The sequence below is a fragment of the Ascochyta rabiei genome, chromosome 12 (assembly GCF_004011695.2).
Source record: "Ascochyta rabiei chromosome 12, complete sequence".
Classification (NCBI taxonomy): domain Eukaryota; kingdom Fungi; phylum Ascomycota; class Dothideomycetes; order Pleosporales; family Didymellaceae; genus Ascochyta; species Ascochyta rabiei.
Genome location: NC_082416.1, coordinates 1,328,107 through 1,344,788, shown reverse-complemented (window position 1 = coordinate 1,344,788; position 16,682 = coordinate 1,328,107). Strand labels below are relative to the sequence as shown.

Below are 16,682 nucleotides of genomic sequence, written 5' to 3'. Positions count from 1 at the left end.
GGAGAGGTAAAGTAGGAGTCAGGCAGTGTAGAATGGCCAGGCAGTGTAGAATGGTCAGGCAGTGTAGAATGGTCAGGCAGTTTAGAATGGTCAGGATGGAGAGGTAAAGTAGGAGTCAGGCAGTGTAGAATGGCCAGGCAGTGTAGAATGGTCAGGCAATGTATAATGGCCAGGCAGTGTAGAATGGTCAGGACGGAGAGAGGTAAAGTAGAAGTCAGGCAGTGTAGAATGATCAGGGAGGACCCAGAGTGGCTAGTTACACCGAGCCTAAATATAGAAGAAGCTGTAGTTGATATAGAGTGTATGCAGGCGTACACAATACGATACAGGCACGCCCGATTCGCGTCTTGATCCATCAGACCTCTCCAAACGGCCGAGTATAGAGCTTCCCTCTCCTTTGGAGATCTCAATGTCGTCTTGCTGTTTGCAGCCACCTGCCGTCTGCTGGGAAGGCCATCATCTCCTGGCCTTCTTTCCATTTCTACGCATTTTGTAGGTGGGAGATGTTATCATTCATCATTCATCATCTGAGTTTATATTATTTTATTCTTTGGTGGTTATTTCACGCATTTCGCTCGTGGCGTGTCGTGTCTTGTCGTGCCAGGAGGGTCCCTGGCTGGAGAGAGCCCACGTGCGCGGTGAAACGGCCGAGTCTCGTCGTGAGCTTGGATCAGGTCACACACTCTCTCGCTGCGTGATGCATGCATTGACGGCCGTTGGGTTTGTTGGGTCAGCTGGGCTGGGCTGGGCTGGGCTGGGGGCTTACGGCCGCGGTGTAGAAGGGAGTGAGGGGAAGGTGGATGGAATGTCGGGGGGTGGATGGAGGTGCTTGGGATGGACGTTGGAGACTGCAACATGGCTGGCATCAACAACAGCACAACACCGGGATTCCAGTGTCAGATGGCCATGTGCAAACATGACACGACGCGATGCGAAACTTGTTCATTGTTTTTCCCGCCATGACGGCGTCACGATGTAATTCCCCACCACTTCCCCACCACTTCTCCACCTGCTGTCAGGCGCGCAGGCGCGTAGGCGCGCAGGAGGCGAGCAGGAGGCTCTGCTGGCTTGCCGGCACTCGGCATTCCGACGTGGGGGCAGCCGACGATCGGTGGGTCGGTGCAACAGCAGCATGATTCACGGTTGAGCGTGACGAGCAAGCGTCGAGGGGACCAGACGGCGTCGAGAGAGCACCGCGGCCAGAGCATTGGCCGCCGCCAAAATCCTTGCGTGATCGTCGAGGTCAACAGGCGTTAGCCGCAGCAGACGACCAGACGACCAGACGACGGCGTTGGAGGCAGCGAGTCGACGCCCACGCGGTACCTGGGAGGCGGACTGGGAGGCGTGGGAGGCGGACTGGGAGGTGGACAAGTGGGGCGGCGCTCCACCGAAACGCGAACCCACGCGTCATCGGGAGCGGTCGTCGTTCAAAGCTTTCAGACTCCATTCTCTCCCCATCTCAGCGCCTCCTCCACGCCGCACTTCCCCGGAAAAATTCCTGTCTTCCGCGCTGGGGCGTTTTGGTTGTGTTGGAAAAAACGCGAGGTACGTTGTGTGCGTTTCGAGTCGGGCGCGCGATTCCGACGCCTGCATGGCCGTGTTGCTGGCTGCACACTGCCCTTTTGCGAGCACCGGGAGCAAGCAGCGCGTCCGATTGGAGAAGAAGAAGTGCGCGGCCGGCTGACCATGGGACGTGTAGATTGAGCGTTCACCTCTTGTCCCGGCTATTTGGACACGCAGCTCCCTCAGCCTCCCTCAGGCTCCCTTGTACCACTACCACCACTACCACCACTACCACCACCACCACCACCACCACCATCTCCCTGCACCACGCGGCCGTGCTAGAGCTCCGCATCCCCCTCCTCTTCCTCTCGACCCTCCCACCTCAGCACGCCAGCGGATAGCGCGTCATGGCTGCACGACGCTCGAGTCGCTTCCTCAAGCCGCTTGCCTACGCGGCTGGTGCTGGTCTGGCTGGCAGTGCAGCCCTCTACACCGTCGTCCGCCCGCGAGACATCCCCGGCACAGAAGCTGCCGCGGTGCCACCGCCCACGTACGGCGAGGGCGGCGTCTTCAACCCACCCCGGTTCCCCAACGTCATCTCGCGCGAGGAGCAGATCGCCAAGCTCAAGGCCAGCGGAGGCGTCGTCGCGCAGGTCGCGGCCAAGGCCAAGCACCTGCTGACCGGCACCGTGGCTCCGCCCGAGGCCAAGCCCGAGCAGGACGAGTACGATCTGCTGGTCATCGGTGGCGGTGCGACGGGTGCTGGTATCGCGCTCGATGCCGTCACACGAGGCCTCAAGGTCGCCATGGTCGAGCGCGACGACTTCAGCAGCGGCACCAGCAGCAAGAGCACGAAGCTGGTGCACGGCGGCGTCCGATATCTCGAAAAGGCCGTCTGGAACCTGGACTACAACCAGTGAGTGCGCAGAGCCAGGCACCAGGCAGCCCTCTGCAACCGCTAACCACCCCACCCCCAGATACGCCCTCGTCGTCGAAGCCCTCCGCGAGCGCCGCTACTTCTTGGACACGGCACCGCATCTCTCGCAATGGCTCCCCATCATGATCCCCATCCAGAAGTGGTGGCAGGCGCCCTACTTCTGGGCCGGCACCAAGTTCTACGACTTCCTCGCCGGTTCCGAGAACATTGAGAGCTCCTACTACATGACCAAGAGCAAGGCGCTGGATGCCTTCCCCATGCTGAAGAAGGAGGGTCTTTTCGGCGCTCTGGTCTACTACGACGGCGCCCACAACGATTCCCGCATGAACGTCTCTCTGGCCATGACAGCAGCTCTGTACGGCGCCACCGTTGTCAGCCATGTCGAGGTCACCGGTCTCACAAAGGATGCCGACGGCAAGCTCAACGGCGCCACCGCAAAGGACCTCGTCACAGAGCTGGACGGCAACAAGGCCGAGGAATTCACCATCAGGGCCAAGGGAGTCATCAATGCCACTGGTCCCTTCACCGACTCCATCCGCAAGATGGACGACCAGAAGGTTCAGGAGATTGTGGCGCCTAGCTCCGGTGTCCACGTCATCCTCCCCGGCTACTTCAGCCCGGCCAACATGGGTCTGATCGACCCCAACACCTCGGACGGACGTGTCATTTTCTTCCTGCCATGGCAGGGTAACACGATTGCCGGCACCACAGACACGGCTTGCGATGTCAAGCAGAACCCCATTGCCGGCGAGGACGAGATTGAGTGGATCTTGAAGGAAGTCAAGCGCTACCTCCAGCCCGAGATCAACGTCAGGCGCGGCGACGTCCTGGCTGCCTGGTCTGGTATCCGTCCCCTCGTCCGTGATCCGTCCAAGGACAAGTCGGAGGGTCTCGTGCGCAACCACCTGGTGACCATGTCTGACTCTGGCCTGCTCACCTGCTCTGGTGGAAAGTGGACTACGTACCGCCAGATGGCCGAGGAGACCGTTGACGAGGCCATCAAGCAGTTCAAGCTGTCTCCTCAGGCTCTTTCGGACGCACCTCTGGTCAGCGGAACACAGGTCAAGGACGAGGCGCCCCTCGACGGCACCTGCCAGACGCACCGCGTCCGCCTTGTCGGTGCCCACGGATTCTCCAAGACCCTCTTCATCAACCTGGTCCAGCACTACGGCATCGACACGGATGTAGCCAAGTACCTCTGCCAGGCCTACGGCGACCGCGCGTGGACCGTTGCCGCGCTCTGCGAGCCCACCGAGACCCGTTTCCCCGTTCGCGGCAGGAAGATTTCCGAGCTGTACCCCTACGTCGACGGTGAGGTCCGCTACGCCGTCCGCCACGAGTACGCGCAAACCGCCACCGACGTCATCGCTCGCCGCATGCGTCTTGCCTTTTTGAACGCGCAAGCCTCGCTCGAAGCCCTGCCCCGCGTCATCGACATCATGGCCGACGAGCTGAAGTGGGACAGCAAGCGCAAGGACACCGAGTTCAAGAACGGAGTCGAGTTCCTCGGCTCCATGGGCCTGCCCAAGAACAAGCTCAGCCTGACGCGCAAGGACGTCGAGAGCGGGAAGGTAGGCAAGTACGCCGACGAGGAGTACCAGCTCTACGCACGCCATGGTGAGTCTGATCTCCAGCACTGTGCTGATCTGTTTGACATGGGAATTGCGCTAAATCGTGGGTTTGCAGACAAGCCCGAGGAGCTGCTCGAGAGCGACTCCAAGTACGCGCAGGGGCATAACCCGGTAGTTGGCAAGGACTCGCCCGCCAACAAATAGACGACTCGAAGCTGTGCGTGTGTGTGTAGACTTGGTGAGTGGAGCATCTTGTATATGGTTGCATAATCGGCGCGTTGTTTCTCGTGGCGTCTGAGTCGGTAGTTGCTAAGATACCTATCGTCCCCACAGCGGCGTTTGCATGTACGCAAACATTCACATCTGTATGTATATTGGTGACGAGCTTGCGAGACTATGCTCAGATGATGGATTCTATTTCATCAGTGCCTATCTAGTTGTACATGTAAAGTATCGTGTGTACGCAAAGGAAATCTAGAGATTGCATCATCTTAGTAGAACAAGTGGGTGGGCATAGCCTTCGCAGCTCGCTACTAATGTGCCAAGTGAGAGAGAACTCTTGCACAACTTGAAAACGTCCAAGTCGGATCGCAGACACGGACGCTTGACGTTTGCTCACCTCACACTAAGAGTGAAAGCTGGTACTCGAACACGTCCTAATTGGCCGGCGTTAAATGCGTCTGCTATCAAGCCACCCCAGCACCTCTCATCTCTCCCCGCAATCACCGCCGCGATAAGCTACTCCCAACGCACAGATAAGTCCGTCGTCGAGACCGCTTCAGCGCACACAAGCCCGTGCCGGGCGAGACCGCACGCCCTCCGCAACCCGAGGCAAGGAGTCCGGTGATTGGTAGGTAGCAGCGCCAGCGTTGCGAAACGACGATACCGCTCCTTCACCCTGGGCGTGGCCAAGACCTCTATCCCGCTTGTCATCGACGTGTGTGTATAGCGATGCGATACGGCAGCGGACTATCTCTTGGCAAACGCCTAGGTTCATGCGGTGTCGTGGGCGCCGGAGATTCTAGTGGTGGTCGGGGGGGTGAGAGAGAGAGATTACAAGTCATGACATGGCATGGCGACGCAGATGCACGCTCGCGCGTGTATAAAACATGGATGCATGGCGCTTTGTCTTCGGATCTGTTCATCGTCTCCGGTCCATCTCACGGCTTCTCCTTACCACACCCGTATCCCGGCCCCTCGTGACTGACTGGCTGGCATCATGGGTCTCGATCCGGAAATCGCGCGTGCGACCAGCGCCTCCAAGACCGCCGAGGTGGCCTCGTCGCAGTATGACGGTGAAGTCAAGGGTGGAGTCGTGGATAATTGCCATTTCACTGCCGCGGAGCTGGCAAAGTACGGGCAGACGCAGCGGGGGCTCTCGCCGCGCCACGTTCAGCTCATGGCTATTGGAGGTGTGTACACTGCGAGGATTCAACCCTCCTCAGCTACCAACTGACAACGCCCAGGATCCATCGGCACTGGTCTTTTCGTGGGAATCGGATCCTCGCTCAGCAAGGCTGGGCCCCTCTCCCTCGTCCTGGGCTACATGTTCTGGGGCGTGCTCTTCGTCTGGCCCGCCTACCTCTGCGTCGCGGAAATGTGCGCTTACCTGCCTCTCCGCGGGGCCATCTTCGAGCTCGCGGCCCGCTTCGTGGATCCCGCGCTGGGCTTCGCCATAGGTTGGACGTACTTCTTCGCTGGGGTCATGTTGGTTTGCACAGAGTACTCCGCCGTGGCGACCGTGATGCAGTACTGGAACACAGATGTCAATCCGGCTGTGTGGATCGCCATGACCATGGTGGTTTGCATCTTCCTGAACGTCGTCGCCGTCAAGTGGTATGGCGAGTCCGAGTTCGTCATGGCCAGCACAAAGGTCCTGCTCCTGATCGGTTTGGTTCTGCTCACTTTCATCACCATGCTCGGGGGGAATCCGCGGAACGACCGATACGGCTTCCGCTACTGGACGGGCGGGAACGCCATCCACGCCTACTACGCCGAGGGGGCTACGGGACGCTTCTGCGGCTTCTGGAGTGTCTGCATCTACGCCGCCTTCACCATCGCCGGCCCAGACATGATCTGCCTCGCGGCAGGGGAGATCCAGAACCCGCGGCGCACGATCCCGCGCGTGGCCAAGCTCATCTTCTACCGGCTGGTGGGCTTCTACGTCTTCGGCGTGCTCGCCGTAGGCATCATCTGCTCGTCGCGCGACGACCGCCTGCTCGGCGCCATCGAAGCCAGCCAGCCCGGCGCCGCGGCCTCGCCGTGGGTCGTCGGCATCACGAATCTCGGCATCAAGGGCCTCCCGGGCCTCATCAACTTCCTCATCCTCCTCTCCGGCTGGTCCTGCGGAAACGCGTACCTCTACGCCTCCAGCCGCACGCTGTACGGGCTCGCGCGCGACGGGCAGGCGCCCAAGTTCTTCCTCACCTGCACCAAAGCCGGCGTGCCCATCTACGCGGTCGGCTTCGTGTCGCTCATCACCTGCCTCACGTTCCTGGTGAGTTCCAACAACGCGGTCGAGGTCTTCTACTGGTTCGTCGGCCTGACCACGTGCGCCCTCGTGTGCACCTACGTCGGCATGCTGTGGACGTACATTGGCTGGCACCGGGCGCGGGTGGCGCAGAAGTTGGACGCCCGTCTGCTCCCGTACGCGGCGCCCTTGACGCCGTACACGGCGTACTTTGCGCTTGTGCTCGGCCTGCTGATGATTGTCTTCATCGGCTACGACACGCTTGTGCCGTTTAGCATCCAGGGCTTCGTCACCAGCTACTTCGGCGCCTGGTTCTCCCTCTTTGTGTTCGTCTTCTGGAAGGTGTTTAAGCGCACGTCGTTTGTCGTCCCTGCCGAGGCGGATTTCGTGACGGGCAAGGCGGCCATTGATGAGGAGTGCAGGGAGTGGGAGGAGGGCGGGATCGAGGAGAACGTTAGAGCGAGACTGGCTGAGATGCCCATGTGGAGGCGCTGCTGGGAGAGGATGTGGTAGTGGGGGTTACAACCAAGTTCCTTTTTTTTTTTTTTTTTTTTTTTGGGGGGTTCTTGTAGAGTTGAAATACAGATCATGCTTTGAAGCATCGACCGCGTTTACCACGTTTACCATGCAGTGAACAGATCATCGACACGTACTCAACCCAACCACCTTCCGCGTCTCCACATGGCATGACACCAGAGCCAAACCAAGTCTCGATTCCAGCACGAACAGCAGCCCGGCAAACCGCATCCACAGCCTCGCCATCGAAAAGCGGAACTCAATCACACCCTCTCCACCCTTCAAATCCTCCCATCCCGCACCATAGCGCGAATCGTCTCGATACTCTTCTCGACCGCCATCCTCGCCATGCCCTTCAGCCTCCGGCGCTCGTCCTCCACCTCGGCGCTCTCGCCCTGCTGCACATGCGGCAGGTTGAACTCGAACATGTACGTCATGTATAGCTCGCCTGCTGCGCCCTCGGAGATGACGTTGCGGATGTGCGTGCCGTCTTCTTGCTCGAAGTCGACCTGTGCCGTGTCAGGGCAGTGCGCGGGGATTGGAGATGGGGTGGGATGGGTGGGATGGGTGGGATAGGACAGGATGGGATAAGACAAAACAAAACAAAACAAAACAAAACAAAACAAAACAAAACAAAACAAAACAAAACAAAACAAAACAAAACAAAACAAAACAAAACAAGAACAATCAACCTACCCACGATGGCCAAAACTCCCTCACCACCTCCCGCGCGCGCTCCCTAGGCCCCGCACCCGCCTTGAACACCACGTCGCGCACCACCGTCCCGTCGTCTCTCTCCTCCAGCACCGTGCAGCTCGCAATCACAGGCACAAACTCCTCCGCGTGCCGCACTTTGCGCTGCAGCCCGGCCCAGAGCTGCTCGATGGCGAGGGCTGGCGTGGTGGAGGGCGGGTTGAGGGGGGCCGTGTGCGAGATGTGGAGGGTGACCATTTTGGGGTTCTGGGGGTTTCTTGGGTGAGGTGAGATGGTCGGGGAGGTGAGGTGAGGTGAGGTGGGTAGAAGCAGGTAGAAGCAGGTAAGTAGATAATAGCGTTAGCAGTATAGTAGACTTGACGTCAAGATACACCAGCGGCGATGAAAGATGATCCGTGTGTGTGTGTGAAACGAAGGATTCCCCAACAGCATCAGAGTGCTCTATAAACAAAACGCTGCATCACTGCACTACACCGCGTCGACGATTCACCGAGTTGCCGTGGCTTAGCAAGCGGCGCTGGTCGTTGCTGCGCTTCGGCTCCATGTTGTCCGAGCTGCAGATGCTGGTGTAGAGGGAGCCGTGGCTGCTTACTTGATCGCCCGATTCGGAGCAGCGACTAGTCGTGCTTACGCATGCGAGCGGTGCGGAGGACCGAGTTCCGAAAATGCGAACTGGTGTTCAGCATCGTGTGCGGTGCGACACCAAAGGCTAGCTCCTTTGCAGACGCGGGCGTGCTGTGTCTTGTTGGAGCTTCGTACTCGACCATCTCTGCAACAATATCGAGAGTTGACGACAGTGCACGGAAATCTGGTCACTGTGCAGTTGAAATAGTTGAGTATCAACATGGCGGGCATGAATGTCATTTAGGTATCATTTCACAAGCCTTTCGCTCTCCTAGAATGTAGCTACTGGGCAACCCGCCGGAACGCCATGCTTTTGATATGCATCATAGTCTAGTCCTCCCAAGATGAAGACGCATCTAAGCGTCCTCGACGACCTGGGTGTGGAGACCCTTGGGGTCCTTGACGTTGACGGCCTGGACGTACGAGTAGAGCTTCTCCTTGGCGCCGTCCTCGTCGTTACGCTTACGCGAGATGCGGACACGGAGGCGGAAAGGAACACCCTTGATGCCGGACTCCCAGACCTTCTTGTTCAGCTGGGGGTCGAGGCGGACGTCGGAGGTGCCCTGGGCGGTGTTAGCCATGTTCACAGCGCAGTGTACAATCACGTCTAGCGCGAGCTGCGTGTCCACGTACCATGGCCTTCTCGGCGAAAGCACGGATCTCCTTGATGGCGCGGGGAGCCCTCTTCTTGAAGCTGACGCCGTGGACCTGTATCGCTATCAGCCTCATGTTCTCCTTCAGTCTTCCGCCCGATACCCGCACCGCGGAAGCAGACACTCGAACCAGCGTGATCGGTCTGGTCGAGTGCCCGCCCCCACAGTGCCGGCCATTGATGGACTTCAACAAACTGAATCAACATACGCGCTTGTGGAGGTGGATCGTGTATTCGCGGGCGACAACGTCAGCGATGGCGCTGCGCTGGGTCTTGCCGGAGGCCTTCTTGGTGGAGGACATTTCTGCGGAATGTGTTAGCAGGTGCTCGAATGGCGCGCAGTTGCGCGGAGGTGAAATGGCTGCCGTTGCAGGCGTGATGCGATTGTTCGACGGGGGCGTACGTACTGACGGAGATCGGCTGTGGGTTAGTCGACGGTGGAACTGAGGAGCGTGAAAATGTTCAAGTTGCGAAAATCAATTTCGTGGGTTCGCTTAGTCTTGGCGGCACTAACGATAGCACGTGCCCTTGTCCGCTCACCAGCACCAAACGTCCAACGAACATCAAATGTCAGAGTAGTGCTGGTTTGATTGTCTCTAGGTGTGCTTTGCTTGGGACTGCACCAACGCCGTTCTTCATGCGTTTACCAAACGGTAACCCCGACAGCCTGCCATTGCGACCAGAACGCCTTTTAACCCATCTAGAGATGCCCAGGTAGATCCCAATCCGTCTTTCTATTTTGCCCATTGTGTTCGTTATCATCCTCATCCTCATCCTCATCGTCCTCTTCTTCGTGATTGCTCTCATCGCTGCTGCTTCCATCATCAGACGCCTCGTCGTCCCCCTCGTCTTTCGCGTTGACCCGTGCAACACGTCCCCCATCGTCGCCCCAAAACTGCAGTCCCTCTGGATCCTGACCCTCTGAGAGATTCAGATCAGGAATGTCCTCCATGCCAGGGTTGAGCTCATTGCGGAAGCGTGTGAGCGCCTGTGAGAAGCGCTCCAGGTAGTACTGCGGCAAGTAGGGCCCCTTGACCTGCGTGCCGTCCGTAGCCTCCGTTGTCTCGCGGCGATCGTCGCCACCGAGATCAATGAACGGGACGTGCTCATCTCGCACTTCGCCAGTAGGGTTGAGGTAGGCGTCCATGGACCGACGGAAGCGCTCGAGCATCTCCTCTGCGTCACGGCGCATCTGAGGCATCTGCGGTATCCGAGGCATGTTGGGGAATTGTGGGAACTGCGGTAAGGACGGGAAGCCAGGCATGCGGGGCATTTGGGGCATGTCTGGCATGCGCGGTCGGCCAGGGAACTGTGGCATCTGGAAGGGAAAGGAAGGCAACTGGCCGGGCAGCCATGTTTCTTCTGGTTCGTCCGGCTGGAAATAATACCGGGGCGACCTTAGCGCTTGCGATTGAGGGGAGCTGACGCTGGCTGGCGACCTTGTGCCCGAACTTGCATCGGCGTCGAGGAGTGCGTTGGCTGCTTCTTCGCTTTCGGGCCCGTTCAAGATGCGTAGTTCGTTGGTGTTGTACGAGTCGCAGTTTTCGCATTGGTTCCCGAGCCAGTGGTACTTGACCGAAGACTTACGCGAGCAGTCGTTGCATTGGACGACCGCTCGAGTGTTTGCGAATTGCTCGGGCATAGGCTGACCCTCGATGGCCGACGTCAGCTTGCGCCATTGCAAGTCCATCTTCACCGCGCTCTTCTTGCAGATTGGGCACTTGTACGCAGTCTCCATGTACAACGTATAGCACTGCTTGTGCATGTAGTGCCCGCATGGCATCGAGACGACAGCTGCGGACGAGGTGAAGAGATAGTCGGTGCAGATAGGACACCCAGAGTCGGTAGCACGTGGTATGCACACGTGGGAATCTGCGTGGGATATGGTGATGCAGACATTGCATCGCTACGTGGCGTGAGAAACAGACGTGTCGTGCACGGCTTGCGAACACTTACCTGGCAGTGGGTGTAGTCTTTCCCAAGCCCCTCGCCGCGTCTGCAAATGCCACAGTCCGGACAGTGGTATATCTTCTTGCGTGCATTGTTGTCCCACAGCTTGCAGAGGTCGCAGTAGTAGCACGCCGCCTCGGTGCCACACTCGTTGCAAGTGTCCGATGCCTTTTGCGGTGTGCTGCAGGCCATGCAGAGCATGTTCTGTGTTGCTTTTCGATTCAGCGCGTGGTCCTCGACTTCATCGTGGCAATGCCGGCAGGTGTACCAGTGTCGGCACTCGTGGCACTGGACCTTGACGTTGCGCTTGTAGTGTTGGCAGCCCAGGACAAGCTCCTCGTCCGTGTGATCTTCGTCGTCCTCTTCGTCGTCGTTGTGCTTGAGCGTTCGATAGGTCGGGCTGGTGTCGCCTGGGCGGAGCTTGTATGGATTGTCGACGTCGACGTCCGAGGCAGCGGAGAGAGGCGAGGAGGCGCGGGCCTCGGAGAAGACCGAGTGCGCCGAGTTGGGCGTGAAGGGACGGTCGTGGGACACAAAGCTGCTCGGCGAGGTGGGGCGCATGTGGTTGTAGCGCTCGGTCATCAGGCCGTGGATCATCTGCGCGCGCTCCTGCTCGGTGATCTTCAGCGCCCTGATGTCGTGGATGCGGGCGCGCAGGTGGGCGAAGCCATCGTCGGCCGGCAGCGACTCGGACATGGCGGCGGTGCCTGGTGCGGCGCCGTGTATCGCGGTGGGTGCAGCAGGCGCGCTGGAGCCGAGCGGGTCGGGGTCGAGGTCGAGGTCGAGGTCGAGGCGGCGGAAGCGCTGCTGGAGCGCGTGGGACGGATTCGAGGACATGCTGGCTGCATCGACGGGCACGTCCATGGGCGCCGTCGCTGTCGTGGTGATGGCGTCTCGACCGTCGCCCATCTCCTCACCCCCCGCGACATGCTGCGGTCGGCGCGTGAATGACGAGTAGCTGCGGAATCGGGCTAACAGGGGGACAGGCCTTGCGCTAGCAGTCTGGGGTGCATCGCGCGCTGCAGTGGCATCGGCGCCGGCACCTGCACCTGCACCTGCATCTGCATCTGCGTCGCCATCGGTTGGTGGTGCGGTCGCAGAGCTGGGGTCCTGATTGGCATGTGATAGCGGCAATCGTCCTGCTGCGTCACCGGCTGACGGCACCGGTGCAGCTCCAGCTCCAGCTCCAGCTCCGGAGAAGCGGCGGCCGGCTCTGACCACGGGGTCGATGATGAAGGAAGAAATCAGACTCATTGGGTCATGGCTAGGGCGAGGCGAGAGGAAGGTGAAGAAGTTGCGTCTCCGAGAGTGCGCAGATCTGTTGCACTGCCCAAGGTCTTCCTGTCCAGCATGTGACCGTGTCCACCAGCCACGAAGCGTCCCGAGGTCGCCACAGGCACAGGCGCAGGCACAGGCACGAATCAAACTTGCCGCGTCCAAATCCGCTCGTGGCAGTTTCAATCGGTTTTCGACGTATCAAACTGCGCTCGCACGTTCACTCACAAGCCCTCCCAGCTCAGATCAGGCGGCACACCATTCATCGCAAACCATGACGAAACCGGCCACTTCAGGCCTGTGTGTTCGCTCGTATAGGCTCAAGACCGACTGTCCCAGCTCTGCACGTCACTCCAGGTCCAGCATTGTACTGTGTGCCATTTCCACGCTCCCCTGCACGCGCACACGTGGGGAGGGGACACGTCCAGAGGGGTGGATTTCTGCAACGACTCGTGAACGAGCCAAAGTTGGTTGAAGCCACAACGAACCCTTCCCCCCAACGCCAGCCGTGCAGGCCTTGTTGCCGCGACCATGAGAAGGGCAAGTTTCGCTCCAGCCATCGATTGCAGACGTCAATCCATGGTTGCACAGACGAGCGGAAACACGACAACCATGTCTCCCGCGGTCCCAAAGCGGCAACCCAACCCCCCAACCATCGACGACAGCTGCCAATCCACGGTTGAGATCGAACCCTGCCAGCAGCAAGCTTCCTGTCCGAGTCGTGCTCGCGACCCACAGAGGGACGCCTGGCGACTCCGTACTAGGTATCTTCCTGTCCACCCATCGAAACACGGTCGACTACGCGTGTCCCACGCCCCCGCTCAACCACGAATCAATCCCGCGCAGCTAACGATCCCCACCAACCTACCCTTCCGACCGCACCCACAAGGGGCAAGAAGCAAAGAAGCGTCCATCGCAGAGCCGCATCCATGGTTGAGGCCGTGGTGGAGACTGTGGTTGAGGCCGTGGTCTTGGAAACGCCGGATCCAACCGCCCGGACGAGATGACATGTACCTCCTCCCCGATATCTCGCCATCTAGCAGGCAACGTCACCGACCGCAGACAGCTGCGTACATTCCACGATTTCGCCCAGCCTGCGTTGGTGGTATCTCGAAGCTCAAGCCGAGTGAATTGATTGATTTCATTTCCTTTTTTTTTTTTTTGGTGGTTTGCCATGTACGTTACGTACGTACGTACGTATGTATGTATGTATGTATGTATGTATGTATGTATGTATGTATGTATGCATGTAATGTTAACAACGAATGCAAAGCCGCCAGCAATTAGCTACGTCCTTGTCGAAACCAAACCAAACCAAACCAAACCAAACCAAACCAAACCAAACCAAGGATATCCAGCATTGGCCAACAAAGGAAAGAGAAAGAAGATCGCTCAGAAGCGCCAAACATGCTAGAAGAATGGGGGGAATCATACACAAGCCTTTGAAAGGACGGACCTCAACTCCCCTCGCTTCACCAACCCTCCCTTCAAACCCTCAAAACCCACAAGAGCAGCAAAATATCCAGACCCAGGAGCGCAAGCACAATGCTGAGCACGACGCCTTGGTGAATCCAGCCCAGCTTCTCTCTCCTTGTCTTCATGCTGATGACAGCCACAACGCATAAAATCAGGGTGCACACGGCACCAAACAAGACACCGGCATCCACAGCACCCCTCTCCTTCTTGCGACTCGTCATCGTCATGAGACCTAGGATGAAGTCGATTGCAAACGCAGCCGCCAGGCACGTCGAGTAGAAACGAAGCTTTGTCCGCTCCCGCTCCCGCTGGCGCGTCCGGAGTTCGCCGAGCAGCGATCTGCGCTCCTGCAGGGCTTCCGCGTCGTGGTGCGGGTTTACCTTGCCGCTGAAGATACTGCTGAAGTAGCCTTCGTGGGTACCTCCGTTCTGCGAGGTCATGGTGCCGTAGTTTGAGCGCGGATTCCAGCCCAGCGCACTCTCCGACCCAGATTCTTCGTCATCCGTTGTGCCATCTTCCACGGCAGACAACAAGGACCGCTCTTCCGCCTGGAGCCGCAAGCCGAGCATCTTTCTTGTTTTCCTTGTCCATGCCTCAAACGTCTCTTGGCCAGGGAACTTGACCGAGGCATTGGGGTCGACGTAGATGTAGTAGCCTTCGTCTTCGTCTTCGGGATGGTCGTACTCGTTCCAGTAGCGTTGCGATTCGGGTTCCTCTCGAATGACTGGAGGTGGGTGTTCGGAGAACGACTTGCGATGCTTCTTCCTAAAAGCCTGTAGTGACGGAGGATCTGGAAAGTCTTGTGCCGAGGTTGCAGAAGACTCGCCGTTGCGAAGCGTCGAGGGGCTAAGCTGGCCGTCGAATGAGGTGTTGGACGTCGACGTCATTGGCGGCGAGGACTGTGTGTTCGAGCCGCTCATGCTGCCTCTGTTCTTACGACTACGTCTCTTGACTGGCTCCGGCAGCTTGCGAATGTCTTTGTCAAGGATGGAAATCCAGTGAGGTGCAGACATGGAGCTTGGCTTGCAACAAGTCCATACAGCATGAGCTTCGATTGAGAAGCCGCGAACACGTTCGACCTAGTTACGTTGATCAGAATGTGTCAAGTGGAAGCGTGGTCACGCAACGTACCAAGTGGCTTCGGTCGAGCGTCTGTATCAGGGACGCAGGCAGATTGCCCTCCCGTCGAACTTCCAAGATAGCATGAGGAAACTTGGCCGCATCCGGAGACGCTATCAGTGCCCAGTCGTCGTTGGCAAGATCCTTGATCAAAGAACCTTTCATAAACACATCGCGGTCCAAGGTAGCCCATAGGCCTCCTGAAGAGTTGTTGTGCAGCCCAGCAAATCTGGTACGCTTTGCGCCAACACCAGCAATCGGCTTGATCTCTCGGTGCTCCGTTAGCCATTGTCGGATGGTCTGAGTTTCTTCTTCGCCATCGTTGAACGATCCTGTCCGATCCACAAAGCGAACGTTCTGCTTGTCGGGAAGCGGCTTTGATGTGTCCAAGAAAGCTTCCGTGAACTTGCGTTTTAGCTTCGCAATCTTGATGTCCCCAGCGGAGTGCATGGGCGAATCCGTCGCTGTGCAGACCACAATGGCAGCCTCAGCAGCCGCCGAGAAGCGAACGTTGGCAGCTGCCTTGATCCCAACGTTGCCCTTGTTCTCTTCGCTTGATCCAACTGTGCTGGCGTTCTGCCTGACAGCAAATGCTTCTGCGTAATCAAGAACCTGGAGGCCGACGTGGTCTTCGTTACCGAAGTAGCGATCAGTGCTGATGTTGGAGGACTGGCGACGGAGAGGCGTTGCGCCTGCAGATGTTCTGCGCGACGTCGCTTTGCTGCTCTTGGTGTGCAGTCGCATGTATTGGAGCAACAAGACTTGGACCTCGACTACATGATCGGGATGTATCCAGTAAGTTGCTTTGTGACCATTGGTCCCCAAAGGGACAGTAGACAAGGTGAGGTCGAAGTCCAGCTGATCCTCGTGCTCAAGGGCTTTGGATATGCGTGCGGCCGGCAATTCAGCGTCGACATCCTTGGCGTGAGCCGTGGCTGCGTTGTCGCCGTCAAAGACGGAGCGGAGGGCGCCGAGGACATTGATGTATTGATCGAGAAGGTAGCCTAGGTCCAGCTGGAAGAGGCTGTCCGAGGGGCTGCTGATCTCATCTCTGAAGGTGTGGGCAAGCTCTCTGTCCTTTGTCCAGCGCTTGTATTTTTTGAGGATCTTGGCGAAACCGGTCCGCTGAACGACTACGAAGCGTGACAGGGAACGAATCTCCTCTGCAGTCCTGCAGCAAGTTAGCCTGGGTTGGCGCAGTTGGTCCGGTGCCTGGCGCATACTTTGCTACGTCAGCGTCTATCTTGGCATATCTCTCTACTGTCCTGGCCGGCAGGCGTGCCTCGTGAGAGCGTGTGGAGCGCAACAGCTCCAAGCTCTTGCTGATATGATCCAGCCGGCGCTCGATTTCGCCACTCTTGCTCCGGACGAAGAGGTTTATGCGGTCGTGCTGGGCCTGTAGGACTCGCAGGAACGTCTCGCTGAAGGCCTTCTCGGTGGTGCCGGTGCCTTGGCCGGGTATGGATACGGCTTTGTTGGTGCCCGACGTGGTCTGGTGCTTGATGAGGTCTTTGAGATAGTCATAGTCGATGTTGACTGTGCGCGCAACGTCGTTAGCTGACGGGGGGCCGAGGCGTGTCGCAGGAACGTCATCTACTCACAATGGCCCCATTCAGGAATGCTCCTCTGGCGCAATGTATCGCCGTATTTCATATCCTAGAACAATGATGAAGAATGTATGTGTGAAAACGCCAGTTGCCAGGTGAAAGGGTCCAGCGGGTCGCTGTGCGAGGTTGCACGAGTGAAGGGAGCAGAGAACCTGTGGCGCCAACGTCAGATAACGGCGTCGGGCTCGCAGGATATGAGTTGTCTGGTTCAATCGCATCCGGGCCCAAGGCTGCAGGTAATTCACGACCGCAATGAGCCGGTTGATGG

The 16,682-nt window shown here is 58.5% G+C and overlaps 6 protein-coding genes across 7 annotated transcripts, besides 15 other annotated features; 2 read left to right on the top strand and 4 right to left on the bottom strand.

Annotated features, from left to right (window-relative positions):
• Nucleotides 1–733: 733 nt before the first annotated feature.
• Nucleotides 734–759: a tandem repeat.
• A 1,010-nt stretch (nucleotides 760–1,769) lies between these two features.
• Nucleotides 1,770–1,818: a tandem repeat.
• Nucleotides 1,819–1,910: 92 nt separating this feature from the next.
• On the top strand, nucleotides 1,911–4,215 carry EKO05_0007509 (Glycerol-3-phosphate dehydrogenase; the record flags this gene model as incomplete). Of its 2 annotated transcripts, XM_059637060.1 has the most annotated exons (3): nucleotides 1,911–2,419; nucleotides 2,481–4,057; nucleotides 4,127–4,215. In XM_059637060.1, 3 exons carry the CDS (start codon nucleotides 1,911–1,913, stop codon nucleotides 4,213–4,215), a joined length of 2,175 nt encoding a protein of 724 aa, XP_059493043.1. The 2 variants fall into 2 exon arrangements, with proteins under 2 accessions (XP_059493043.1, XP_038793888.1); XM_038943344.1 differs by having other exon boundaries at nucleotides 2,481–4,215.
• A 178-nt stretch (nucleotides 4,216–4,393) lies between these two features.
• Nucleotides 4,394–4,504: a mobile genetic element.
• A 726-nt stretch (nucleotides 4,505–5,230) lies between these two features.
• Nucleotides 5,231–6,994, top strand: EKO05_0007508 (uncharacterized protein; the record flags this gene model as incomplete). The annotated part of the gene is made up of 2 exons (XM_038943280.1): nucleotides 5,231–5,423; nucleotides 5,478–6,994. The coding sequence occupies 2 exons, from the start codon at nucleotides 5,231–5,233 to the stop codon at nucleotides 6,992–6,994; spliced, it is 1,710 nt and encodes a 569-aa protein (XP_038793889.1).
• A 21-nt stretch (nucleotides 6,995–7,015) lies between these two features.
• Nucleotides 7,016–7,038: a tandem repeat.
• Nucleotides 7,039–7,278: 240 nt separating this feature from the next.
• EKO05_0007507 (uncharacterized protein) lies at nucleotides 7,279–7,948 on the bottom strand (the record flags this gene model as incomplete). Its single annotated transcript, XM_038943321.1, has 2 exons — nucleotides 7,279–7,506; nucleotides 7,694–7,948. The coding sequence occupies 2 exons, from the start codon at nucleotides 7,946–7,948 to the stop codon at nucleotides 7,279–7,281; spliced, it is 483 nt and encodes a 160-aa protein (XP_038793890.1).
• Nucleotides 7,545–7,569: a tandem repeat.
• Nucleotides 7,570–7,587: a tandem repeat.
• Nucleotides 7,590–7,684: a tandem repeat.
• A 23-nt stretch (nucleotides 7,949–7,971) lies between the features above and the next one.
• Nucleotides 7,972–8,015: a tandem repeat.
• Nucleotides 8,016–8,691: 676 nt separating this feature from the next.
• EKO05_0007506 (60S ribosomal protein L31B) lies at nucleotides 8,692–9,289 on the bottom strand (the record flags this gene model as incomplete). Its single annotated transcript, XM_038943436.1, has 3 exons — nucleotides 8,692–8,898; nucleotides 8,969–9,043; nucleotides 9,197–9,289. 3 exons carry the CDS (start codon nucleotides 9,287–9,289, stop codon nucleotides 8,692–8,694), a joined length of 375 nt encoding a protein of 124 aa, XP_038793891.1.
• A 398-nt stretch (nucleotides 9,290–9,687) lies between these two features.
• EKO05_0007505 (uncharacterized protein) lies at nucleotides 9,688–12,191 on the bottom strand (the record flags this gene model as incomplete). Its single annotated transcript, XM_038943235.1, has 2 exons — nucleotides 9,688–10,893; nucleotides 10,944–12,191. 2 exons carry the CDS (start codon nucleotides 12,189–12,191, stop codon nucleotides 9,688–9,690), a joined length of 2,454 nt encoding a protein of 817 aa, XP_038793892.1.
• Nucleotides 9,746–9,780: a tandem repeat.
• Nucleotides 11,272–11,314: a tandem repeat.
• Nucleotides 11,699–11,730: a tandem repeat.
• Nucleotides 11,957–12,017: a tandem repeat.
• Nucleotides 12,107–12,131: a tandem repeat.
• Nucleotides 12,192–13,409: 1,218 nt separating the features above from the next.
• Nucleotides 13,410–13,464: a tandem repeat.
• A 49-nt stretch (nucleotides 13,465–13,513) lies between these two features.
• Nucleotides 13,514–13,560: a tandem repeat.
• A 139-nt stretch (nucleotides 13,561–13,699) lies between these two features.
• On the bottom strand, nucleotides 13,700–16,460 carry EKO05_0007504 (uncharacterized protein; the record flags this gene model as incomplete). Its single annotated transcript, XM_038943301.1, has 4 exons — nucleotides 13,700–14,767; nucleotides 14,820–15,978; nucleotides 16,031–16,343; nucleotides 16,409–16,460. 4 exons carry the CDS (start codon nucleotides 16,458–16,460, stop codon nucleotides 13,700–13,702), a joined length of 2,592 nt encoding a protein of 863 aa, XP_038793893.1.
• Between the last annotated feature and the right edge of the window lie 222 nt (nucleotides 16,461–16,682).